Raw genomic sequence first — 12487 nt, 5'->3', positions numbered from 1 at the left:
AGTGAGGATGTGCTTTGACCCCTCCTGAGAGATGTGCAAGTTGGCTGCAGCACTTGAGGAAAATATGAGTACTGGGTTATTAAACTCTACCAAGGAAAGTTTTTATATCATACTGATGAAGCCTTAGAGGACTGAGGAATTCCCTTCTGAGCAATATGGTGGATGGTGGAAGAATGAGGTGCGGAGGGGGTGGGTAAAACAGGAAAGATAAGAGAAGTAGATTTTATAATGCATAAGCTACTGGTATTTTCCCAGGACCAGACATAAAGACCCAAAAGGATGATTTTGAGGTTTTCATCTCATTATTTACATTTGGGCTGTGGCTACTCCCAAACACTGTAGTACCGATAGGACTTTTTTCTAGGGCATTTGACTTAATGCACAGTTGAACACCACTCATTTATCGTTATTTTAGGATGAAGGTTTCTTGTTCTATGTCCTCCACATCACTCAGTGTTTGTGAATAAAGAGCTCTGTCGAGCACTAAGAGGTCCTAGAGTTTTCCTGTCGGGAGAAGACCCATTACATGCTCTCAGGGTGGTGGGGGCAGCAATATCCTAACTCCTTCCTTTCCACAAGGGGGTTGGAAGCTACTTCACAGACCTGTAAAGACAAGCTCAGAGCAGAGCTCTTGAGTTCCACATGTCAGGACTCAAAAACAAAGACACCAAAAGCCAAGTCACAAAGAGCATTAGTGACCCTGGGCAGGCATCATCAGTTTCAGGTGTGGTCACAGAATTTGGATGAAGTTCTAGCATTGTCTGGAATAGGTGAGGTTGGCCTCCCTTCCGTGTCTCCTTGTCAAATTTAGGCCTTTGCAGACAGAGCTTGATGAAAAGAGCCTTCATTAAGGGAAAGAGGAGAGGGAGAGAGAGAGAGAGAAAGAGAGACATAAGATTTAGGAGGAAGGAGAATGTTCTAATATGTCAGGAGTTTTAGGATGTCTTGAAGGTGTTTCCAAAATATTTATCACTAATACACATGTTCAATGGTCACCCTTCTGAGTAGGAAAGAGTAATAATAGTCATGTTCTCAGATTTCAGGGGGAAGTGGGCTCCATCAGAAAGCCAGAATCTCTTGGCCAGACCTTCTCTTGTACCTCCTGAACAGGCAGGCTCCCTAGCATACCAGCAACTTCCTTCGGTTGTACCTGTGTGAGAACCAGTCGTGGAAACTAACTTTAGACAGTATCACTGTTAACTTCAGACATTCACCTCATATCTTTACCCCCAGAATCCACATCCCTGACTCAGTCTGAGAACACCTTGAGTCAGGGAAGTCCATGCTACAAAGACTCCTAGGGTGGACAGCAGAGTGAGCGTGTGTGAGTGTGGGGTGTGTTCCTACGTTTATTACAACCCTCTGGGGGTCATTCAGTATGCTTGGTGAGAAACTAGAAATGTTACAAATAATGTTCAGAAGGAAGACTCAGAGTAGTATCAGCGGCAGGACAGGCTCAATTTCACATTCTTCTTCCCAGAAGAAGTTGTCATCATGGTTTGGGGAGCTTCCATCTCTTGGCCACAGGCCCGGGAACTGATGTGGAGACAGGGTTTCAGTGACATTTATGCTGGAGGCATCCCAACCAACTCTGACTCCTGTAGTCATAGTAGGCTCTGGGGAGGGTGTGGTAAGTGTCCTTCACTGATAAATACTGACAACCATTTCAAGTCCATGCCTCTGCTCCACACCTGCCAACCCTTGTGCATGAAGGGCTGACAAGGAACCAGAATGACCCATTCGTATTTGGATCTCTTCTCTTTTGCCCAGCCTGACATCCCTCCTACCTTCCCTCCCATGGAAGGTATGAAAAAGTGATCAAAAGACGCAAAAGTGAGGAAGAAGTCCTGAGTGCCTGAATAATTAGGTCACAAATCATGACAAGTTAGCTCTGTAAGTTAACTGACTAATAAGAACTTCAATGCTTTGAGGGCCTTTATTTCCAAAGCTTCTTAAAAGGTACCAAAAACAAATGTCTTTTGAATAAAATGACTTGGGCCTATTGTGCCTTAGAGGCCACCACTGATTTCCAGCTGGGCCTGTGGTTACCTAGAAAGGCCAGGGTGAGATCAGTCCCCTCTATCCCCTGAGTTAGAGAAAGGGCCAAAGAAGCGCTGTTCTGTTGGTGCCCCTGTTCAGCTATCTCGTGGGGAGTTCCTTCCACCTCTGCCATGGATGGCCACACAGCATGGAAAACGGGGGGTGCAAGCCAAACACTGCCTCGTACATCAGTCATTACTTTACGACAGCACCTCAAGGGCACCCAGCTGGACAGCATCCAATCTGTACCATTCCACATCTCAGGGGTTAGAGACAGAGATATTACAGGGGCCGCTGAAGGGAAGGCTAGTATTGGAGCTTTAGTGACTAAACCACTTTTTGTGTAGGAAAACACTGCCAATGCATTCAACCGATTCCTAAAATATAGAAAAGAAAAAAAAAAAAAGAAGAATAGTTTGCACATTTAAAATTCCCAGAATAGTGAAATAAGGGAAAAAGGGTCAACTAGTCTTTAGCCTCATTAAAACATGCTCATGGTGAAAATTTATTTTACATATTTAAAATAGTACATTTAAAATTATTAGTTACATTACAGGTACAATGATGAACATTGTGACTCTCCATTTATATTGCACAACCTGACTTCATCCATATGGGGTTCTTTAAATAGTGCAAAATACTTTATACAGGAATGTGTTCGGAAGGGTCTTCGCAACCAAAATAAGGAAAAGAAATATCTTACAAATTACCATGAACATATATTAAAGTGACAGGGGAGGGGAGAAATTAAAAAAAAAAAATGTTACAATCTGTACAGAGGAATTGCCACAGACAACCAAAAAGTTCCCCCCTCTCTCCTGGGAGAAGCAGCAGGCCTCTGACCTATATAGGTCTGGCATTCGTGCTAAGGTAATTTTTTGGTGTCAATCAAAAAGAAAGAAAAAAAAAATATATATATATATCAGTAACTTAATACAATATAAATAAAGTCCAGTCCAGTGAATCCTGTGGTGGGTCAAATGGAGCAACGGAAGGCAAGCCTTTGTCATCTAGGGTTTCAGTAGGGTTCTTTTCTTAATGGGGGAGGGGAGGAAAAAAAAAAACGAACAGAAAATTATAAACGAAAAGGGAAAAAAAAAACCAAAAACCAAAAACCAAAAACCCACAGCCACTACTGTCAACAACAACAACAAAAGCCTGGAACAATCCAGCCTGGCTGCCCCATGCTGTGTGTGGCTCCAGCGCTCGAACATTGGTTCCGGTGGCACTGTCGAGAATAAGCAGCAGGAATTCCCTAGCGTGTGTTTGCATTTTTTGTGTTCTTTGTTTGGTTTTGATTTTTTAATCCACACAATCCTTTCCCGGGGAAGCCAACGAGGCACTTACTTGATGCTTCCGTCACTATTTTCTGCGGCCGCCGTGGCTTTGGGGAGGGGCGCCAGGACGCTGCCTGGGACCCAGCCCTCGGCCGCCGGGGAGCGGTCGCTGGCAGGCTGGTACACCAGGCACATGTTCTGCTGGTTGACGGCGAGGACCTGGACCACCTCACCTTGGCTCACACAGATTTCGTTCTCCTTCAGTGCATAGTAATCTTTGATCACGGCCATAGATGAGGTCCCATTGCAGCCTCCCAGGTCGCCCTGCTAACAGACAAGGGCAAGAGGGACACGGACACAAGGAGGCTGTTCACATCCCTCTGCGTGGTTAAAGGCCAACCCTCTACTAGCAGGGTAAACAGCAGGCAGAACATTATCTTGAGCAATAAAATGATATCTATAAACATGCTTTGAAAATCTACTTTTTATAATGATGTTGCGTATAATATTATAATCAAGGGTGAATAGGTAGAGAACTGTCTAGACTAGGGAACATAAACACCTTCCACCTGGAAGCCTCCCTAGCATGCAACCTTCCCACTGGCATCCTCTAATGTATAGAAGAGGGTGGCACAGGTACACAGAGACATAAGCCCCTGGGCAGAGTGACGTTGGGGCAAAGGTCAGGTCAGGGTCACAACCCCCTAGCAGAAAGCAGACACTTCGAAACATTTTTTTCTTCCTTTTGCGTTGGTCTTATGCTACATTCTGATCTTCTTTGAAGCAGGAGTAACAATGAGACATTTGCCCAATTCAACTGGCAAGACCATGACCTACCCTGACCCAACCCCAGTGGGAACAAAACTTCTCTGGCCCCGCCCATATTCATTAATACAAGAGGTCCGGCCTCTGGGGCCTTTTCATATGACTACACCAGGAAAGCTGCTTCTAGACCTGTATCTCCTAGTGAGGCCTGGCTACCTCATACACCATGATCAGAGCCAGAAATTCTTCAGTAAGTTTGACAAAAGGCCAATATGACTTCAACTAACTCACAAGGGTAATTTTTAATGTAGAAAATCATTTTTAGGTAATGTGATGAAATAGGTCAGTATAGTTATTCTAATACAGAATTGAACTTAGACATTAACAGTTGATTTTTAAAAAACTTATCTTAGTTTTTATTAATAGATCATTAAAAAATTAATATCATCTAATAATTTGGATAAAACTACAAAATCAGAACACGTAAGGAAAAATGTAAGTAAAAAAAAAATCTATTCAAAGATCCATTAAGTTCTAGAGGCAACCAGGGCCTAATGAGATTAATGAACTTGCTAAGGTTCTAGAACAAGTGGGTTGCAGAATTTGGAATGGGAACCAGATTGCCTGAATTCCTAATCTAGCACTTTTCCCATTTATTCTCACACCTACCACTTGGTAGGGTCAAAACAGCTGTGTAGACTGGATATACAGTTAATTCTACGCGGCTCTCGTGGTGCTGTTTGAATTGTGGATTATCTGTGAAAAATGTCTCATCCAAGGTTGCTACTCCCATTCACACTCACAATGAGCAATTTCCCCTTGCTGTTATCAGCCAGTGGATGGCGAAGGACTATGAGCTCACTTCAGCAGCTCATCATTAGAAAGGGTGACCTCTTTAAGCTGTCAAACAGTAGAGTTGTGACTTTTAGTGATCCAAACTACAACTACTCTATTTGGTATAGGTCATAGTTGCCACTACAGTATTTCCTTATATTTGCAGAGTTTCTGCAGATGACAACAGCCCTTTGACACAGAGTGTCTGAGCAGAGGGAACTGGTCTAACTCACTCAATTTGCAGGGGAAGAAAGAGAAATAATTGAGACTCGGCTGTATTTAGTGGGTTGCTTCTGGTCAAATGAGAGGCATAAAAAGAAGCTACTTCCTCAAGTGAGCCCAGAGGCTGCGCCCTCAGGGTGTTGAGGGTGGGGATAAGGTGCTGTCACTTACCTTGCTGGCCTCAAACTTGTCCCCAGGTTGGTGGTAGTCAAACCCTGGACTGCCATTGGAGGTAGATATCTTCAGGGGTGGCAGAGGTGGGTTATAGCTGGAGCCCTTTGGGGGCTTCTCAGAGCCCGTGGGGACAGAGGAGTAGGGCCTGGGGCTGGCCTGGGGAACCCTGGATGGCTGGGACCTCATCACGGCCGTGCTCCGTTCTTTCCGTTGATACTCAATGGGCGACTGTAGGGCTGTAGGGTAAGAGTGGATGGTTACTCTGAGCTCCAGGAATCCCACAAGGATTTGGAAGCTTATTACACAGAGGCTTTGTGCCAGGCATTGAGGTGTTACATGAGGAAGACACTTACCCCTGTTTTTAAGGAATTTATAATCTCTGTGAGAACTAAGAAAGCTACCTTAATGAGGAAAATGCAAACACGAAGTGATGCCCTATGTGAGTGCACAGTGTTGTGCAAAAGCAGGGAGAGAAGGCTTTGTGTGTGTGCGCATGGGTGTATGGGCCTATGGGGATTGGGTGGTGATATGCTTCAGACTCTGCAGGATGTAGGCAAGTGTGAAGTGTGTCTGGAGAACGGGATGGAGTCAGATGACCTGCAGCAGAAGGCCAGGTGTCTCCGTGGAGGAAGAGGAGATGAGACAGGTAAGGGAGGTTATGGGTGCCATGCCTGAAAGATCTACAAAGCCAGGCTAATGAGTCTGGGTGTAATTCTGAAGATCATGAAAAGTGATTGGATTAAATGAACTTGAACATTTTAAATTCTCTCACCAGAGCCACACCTGAAGAACATTAACCTTGTGGCAGTTAGGAGGAGGTACTGGAGAGGCTGATTCAGAAACCATGAGATAGTGACCAGCAAGAGACCCAAGCAGAGTAGAGCTGGTGAGAATGTAGAATGGCTATGAGGTGACATGTGTTCTGGAGGGAGATTAGAATCTGCCACAGCCTTGATGCAAGGAGGAGACAAGGGCTGAGGGTCACTCCAATTTGGAGACTGGCAGAATGGTAGTCAGTGGAACTCAGGAGACAGAGGAAACGTGAGCTTTGTTTTACAGAGTTTCAGATAAGAAAGTTCCAAGGCCTGAGTACTAAAGAGGGATAGCCAGGCAAAAGCCATGAAGGTCAAACTCTGTCATAATGACTTCAAGGGCTGGCCCACTTTTGTCATTTTTATCAGGATTCTCTGTAACAAATATTTAAGTGGGTTAACAGCTGGGGCCTTTCAATTATAGGGATATTTCTATAGTGACAAGCATGTACTTTGGTAGGACTCAACATAGGGCCACCATTCTTCATCTTTGAGGTCTCAGGAGGCCCTGCGATGCCTGCACATGTCTCTGTAAGCAAAAGGCTGGCCCTGCTCTATCATCACAGCCTTATCCCTTGAGTGTGTCAAAGTATTGGGCTCCTGCCAGAGCTCAGCTTTTCTCCCTGGACAATATTCTGTAGGTATTAAATATTTAAGAATTGATAATGTAGTTCAGTAATAGCTCCATAACTCACTATAATTAAGAGAAAGGTCTCTTGGAACCATGTAAAAGTCTGGATCATGGACTACACCCAAAGAAATGCAGTTCCAAGTTTTAAGTTGATGGCAGAGAATTTTGAAGCAGGCCTCATTAACCTGACTGTATGAATCAGTCTCCATCACATGGAATTGGGGTATTACCTGATTAGATATGTAATAACTGTGCTGAAGTGTTTCAAAATAATATGGCTTTTTAAATGAGCTACACAGACAGCCTTTGTTCTTCCACCAGTCTCAGTCTGCATTACTCAGGTCTTAGGATCAGGGAAGCTATGCATCTCCTGGGAGGGTTTGTTTCTGCCTGATATATAGCATCTTATGCCTGATCCTGTTTCTCCCTTTGCTTTGTTTGCTAGGGAGCTCATAGATAAATGTGTGCCCTACCACCAGCGACTATACTGTAGTTTATGGTTAAAAGCCTAATTTTAAGTTATAGGGTTCTGGGTTCAAGTCCTTGTTCTATTACCTACTATTTTTGTGACCTTGGACAAGCTTATTAACCTCTCTGACTCCTTTCCCTCACCTGAAAAATACAGGATGATAGGACTCACCTTTCCATGAAATGAAAGTGATAATGAAATGTGGATGAAATGTGATAATACATGTGAATACATGCTTAGCATTGTGCCTGTCTCAGAGAAAGGACTCAATGGTACGAGCCATTGTTGTTACTTCAATTATTGCTGGTTTCATTTTTTTCTTGTCTTTTGTACTGAATTGATAAACTTAAAAATCTCATTTCAGCTTAGAATCTATCAGAAATTCTTAACTACTGAAAAAAAAAAAAAGAAATTCTTAACTACTGGAATACAATTTATACATGTATTTTATATATGTGCACCTTTTACATAAAATTATTTTATCAGCATAGGTGTTAATTCAAAGTTCTACATTCAGAAACTGTAAACTATATACAACTTCTGCTGCTATCCCTCAGGGCTGGGTTGGTGTTTAATTTTAGACTTTTCAGAGCCCTAGAGATGACAAAGTTTTTTTCATCAAACTGTTCTACAGCTGGGGGGCCTAGGGGCATGACCCCCAAATACTCTCACACTTACAGTGTGAAATTGCTTTGAAGTTTCATGTTTATCTAGCTGTATAATTTCCTTTTATATGTTTTAAAATAAATACAATGTGTTAAATCCCTTACATGCAGTCAGACTGAGATTGTAGGGAGCTGTGCCATGTTTTCCTGCTTCCCGTACTGCTGACCGGCACACCAGAGCATGTGCCGATGTGGGCAGAGTAGACTGTCCCTCCTTTTCACAAAATGAGCCAGCAGAGGCCCACAGAAACATCATGACTTGCCCATGGTCCTCAACTGGTATGTTACCTTTAATCTTTCCCCACAGCATTCAGGTCAACGCTGGACACCCAACAAGGGCTGTTTGCGCCATTTGAAAGAGTCCAGATTCCAGTACTGGCAAGAGGTAACACATCTGACAGTGGACCTGTGTGCATGCATGCACGTGCGTGTACATATAAGCATATGTGCTTGGTGAGCCTGTGTGTGTGTGTATGTGTACGTATGGGCATATGTACTTTCTGAGTCTGTGTGTGCATGTATGTGTGTGTACGTACAGGCATATGTGCTTGCTGAGTGTCTGGGGTAACTTCATTTCTGGTGACATTCTGCTTTCAACTTCCAGCTCTCTTTCTGCTCAGAGAGACTTCTGAGTGCATCAACTTGAAAGATGAGCACCGGTTTAAAACTGTACACTTCCTGTCGCATGCTAAGCTCAACATGAAGACAACCCCAGCAGCGAAAAGAAATAAAGAAACTTAAACGAGGTAGCAGCGCCATTTCACTTCGGTTCCCACCACCAGTTAGGGGACTCCTGCAGGGTCCATAGAGAGCTACACTCTCTGTAATCATGAGTTGTGGGAAGTTTCAAGATATTACTGAAATTTAGAGTTTAGGGATCACCTCTCCTTTGAAAGGGCTCAAGTTGGCTAGCAAGAGGACCTCTGTAGGCTCTCTCACTGATCTGTCAAACTCCCAGTGAACACTAAGTAACACCAGAGAACCTGTGAAAACACCAGCCATTAGCCACCAAATGGGAAAACATAGTACTCTGATAGTCAGTCCCTGAGACAAGGAGGATGTGCCCAACTCAGACTTCTGCCACAATCATTACGAGCTGGCACGGGTGGCCACAAGGCATAGACCCCATGGCTAGGCTCTAAGAGAACAGCTCTTCTTTTGGAAAGATGGGGCTTCTTTATCATGTTCCATCTGTTCCACTGACATACCCAGGTTCAGAAAAATTCTCAACAAAGTGTTTCTGAAAACTACAAGTTTATCATCCTTATAAAATGTCATCCGGGCTCATGAAGTCACCGTTAAGCCCAGACCCAAGGAAACTCAGAGGTGTGGGGTTCCCTGAAAATGGCCCTGTTAGAAGCCAGGCCCAGTACCTACCATTTAAGAAGTCTCGCTGTGTTTCTAAGACTTGATTGATGTCCTGCACCCAGGCCTGCTGGATGTCCGCGTTGGCGGCTTGCAGAATGACCCTCTCAGAAGTCTCTCTATTCATGAGCGCAAACTTACAAGGGTCATTGTCCACATTCTCCTCCAGGACCAAGTAATTCATCTGGAAGAAACCAAGTTGAATCTTTTCATATTTAAGTGGTTTAAAAAAAAAAATCAACAACATACTACAGTTCCTCCAAGTTTTTATTCCAGGAGATATTCCCAAAATTTTGTCCTGGGTCTAATAGCTAAATCCTTTGGTTTCTGACTCTGAGTGAGTGACATGATCCTGGAGAACCTGCAGGATCTGTAGGACCTACTCTCAGCCTGTCTCTTTCTCTCAAAATATTTAACCTTCACACCCACAGCTTCTTTGGCTGAAAGACTGTCAACATTCTGAATCCATACTCACTCCAGGTCTCTGTCTTTGGGAAGCAGCTCCCAGGACTGGCTCTTCCCTGCCCTCGGTCATCCCCACTGGGAGCCTTACCTTGATGCTTCTTTTGAACATGTAGCCCGGGGTGAGTGATCCCTTCCTTAGCAGTTCACTGAAGATGACGATTTGCTCAAAGAGGAACACGCGCCTCTCCTTGGTTCGGGACTGCATGCCTGCGTCCAGCTCAATCACATAGAACGTGTCCTGCTGCAGCAGCTTCCCCTGCGCGGTCAGGGTGCCCTGATGGAAGCAAGTGCTGGGGTGAAGGAAGTGAAAAATGGGGAGGGGGCCACAGCCCTCTGGGCCTACAAGACTGGCCCCCCTGAGGACACAGACAGCAGACCTGACACTAAAAGCCTCAGGACACTAGTAAGAGACTGAATTAGGACCCATCCATTCAGATGGGGCAGACACAGAGCCCTGGGGGGGGGGGGGGGGGGAGGGAAAGAAAGCTAGGAAACCACTAGGAAAGAAGCAGCTCTAAGAAAATGCCAGAAAGGGGCGCCTGGGTGGCTCAGTTGGTTAAGCGACTGCCTTCGGCTCAGGTCATGATCCTGGAGTCCCGGGATCGAGTCCCGCATCGGGCTCCCTGCTCAGCAGGGGGTCTGCTTCTCCCTCTGCCCTCTTCCCTCTCGTGCTCTCTGTCTCTCATTCTCTCTCTCTCAAATAAATAAATAAAATATTTAAAAAAAAAAAAAAAAAAAAAAAAAAAAGAAAATGCCAGAAGGGAGGAAGATAAAATCATTAGCTAGAAAGATGTTCAGGAATTATCCTGGCTCTTCTTATTTTTTATTAAAAGGAAAACAGAAAGTGGGTGACACCTGTAGCCTTTCTGTCCTCAAAGCTCTGAGAAATGTTGTCTGCTTGGCTCCCTTGCAGCATGGGCCAAGGACCTCGGGTACTCTTATGGTCATGAACCTAGAACCAACCTGTGGCCAAGGGAAGTGATGTAGGCAGGAATGCAAGTAATCTAATGAGTTGGGCTCCTCTCATCTCCTTCTATTATTTGAGGATGGAGTCTTAGTTAGAATTAGTCTAATTCTGAAGTCTTAGTCTCCTGCCACCGATCAACAGGTACAGCTGGAGTACCATATACAGGTGTCCATGTTTTACAAGCTGGTAGATATTTTTCTGGGTCTTGAGATCCTTCTTAAAATGCTTTGAGCTAGCAGGCCACTTGCCAGCCTACATAGGGGGAGCCTATTTGGTTTGATTTTCAGAGACATCTTCACATCTTCAAAGGGAATGAGGTCCAACCCAGCAGGTCTTCACAGATGCGATTGGAGAGCCTTGCTTTCCCTGCTGTTCTGCAGCAAGAACACGCTGACACCTGATATCTGATAGCAGCTAGAGGGCCTCCTCTGAACCATACTCTCTCAGGTGATGACTTTTGCCCTTTAGTAAAAATGTGGGCCATTCTCTGCACATGATGCCTTATTCCAAACAGTACCCAGCACAGGGGTCATTTTTCTTTTCTATTCCCGAGAAACACCTGCCCTCTGCTTGGATCATGGCTCCTTACTGTCAAGGTCACCAGCCAAACAGGCTTATCTTTACCCTGGTCCAAAGTTAATATTAAGCCAGTGACCAGCTAGCCAGGAAAGCTCTAAAAGCTCTATTAACATTACGTAAGAGCCTGACCCATGAATTATAGCCCTGCCAATACTGAAGGGAAGGCTAGAGGATTTATAAGAGAGAGAATCTAAGTGAGGAGGCAAACTTCTCCCAGGCCCAAAGCCCTGGACTTCAGAAGGGACAGAGGATGTTCATGGTCCTTCTTAATTAGCTGAAGGAATGCAAAGCAGATTCCCTGAGACTTGATGGAAAAAGGAGATGGTGGTGCTTGATTGAAAAGAGAAGATAATTCTGCAGTCTGTGTCTGGCCTTCTGTGTACACACGTGTGCATGCACAACGCAGTTCCTGTGGAGTCTAACATGAGTTAGCACGGTCAGATGCTGATTTCCTGTCAGTGGTCAGTGCCTCCAAAGACCCAGAGAAAGTCAAGCCAGACTCCTCCTCAGAAACTTGTGGACATCAAGGCTTAAGAGCAAAAGGAATTACTTGGTTTGTTCAGAATAGCTTCAGACCTAGCATAGCCCCAAAGGAAAAAGTGTAAAACTTCATCCAGTATGACTAGTGAAAAGCCGTAAGAACTGAGTATAGGGGCACCTGGGTGGCTCAGTCGTTAAGCGTCTGCCTTCAGCTCAGGTCATGATCCCAGGGTCCTGGGATCGAGCCCCACATTGGGCTCCCTGCTCAGCGGGAACCCTGCTTCTCCCTCTCCCACTCCCCCTGCTTGTGTTCCCTCTCTCGCTGTCTCTCTCTCTGTCAAATAAATAAATAAAATCTTTTTAAAAAAGGAACTCAGGGTATATTTCTGCTGCAAACCCTTGCTTGCTCTAATGCCTCAGGTCTACCATAGAGAACCGGGAATCTATGAAAAATAAACAGTAAAGAAAAACCTCCACATAGTTCCTGGTCACAGGAACAAAGCAGTGGCAGACAGGGACACCAGGAAGGGCTGGGAGGGCAAGGGAGGACAAGAGAATTGGGCTCAAGAACATTATGAATCCAACTCAGTAACCCAAACCTGAATGTAGCATCTCCTAAATTTACTTATAGACCACTCTGCCTTATTTCTTTTCTATTCTATTCTATTCTATTCTATTCTATTCTATTCTATTCTATTCTATTCTATTCTATTCTATTCTATTCTATTCTATTCTATTCTAT

At 44.5% G+C, this 12487-nt stretch overlaps 1 protein-coding gene across 1 annotated transcript in view; it reads right to left on the bottom strand.

Annotated features, from left to right (window-relative positions):
• Positions 1–2517: 2517 nt before the first annotated feature.
• KALRN (kalirin RhoGEF kinase) overlaps positions 2518–12487 on the bottom strand; it is a 276016-nt gene continuing 266046 nt past the window's right edge. The window contains 4 exon segments of the mRNA XM_044919773.1: positions 2518–3641; positions 5310–5548; positions 9267–9438; positions 9808–9993. Of these exon segments, the coding sequence (XP_044775708.1) occupies positions 3384–3641; positions 5310–5548; positions 9267–9438; positions 9808–9993 (855 nt within the window). The 3' untranslated portion in view covers positions 2518–3383.

This window comes from Neomonachus schauinslandi, chromosome 1 (genome assembly GCF_002201575.2).
Source record: "Neomonachus schauinslandi chromosome 1, ASM220157v2, whole genome shotgun sequence".
In the NCBI taxonomy this organism is placed as follows: Eukaryota; Metazoa; Chordata; class Mammalia; order Carnivora; family Phocidae; genus Neomonachus; species Neomonachus schauinslandi.
The sequence above is the reverse complement of the archived record's forward strand: the minus strand, read 5'-3'. Positions and strand labels throughout refer to the sequence as shown.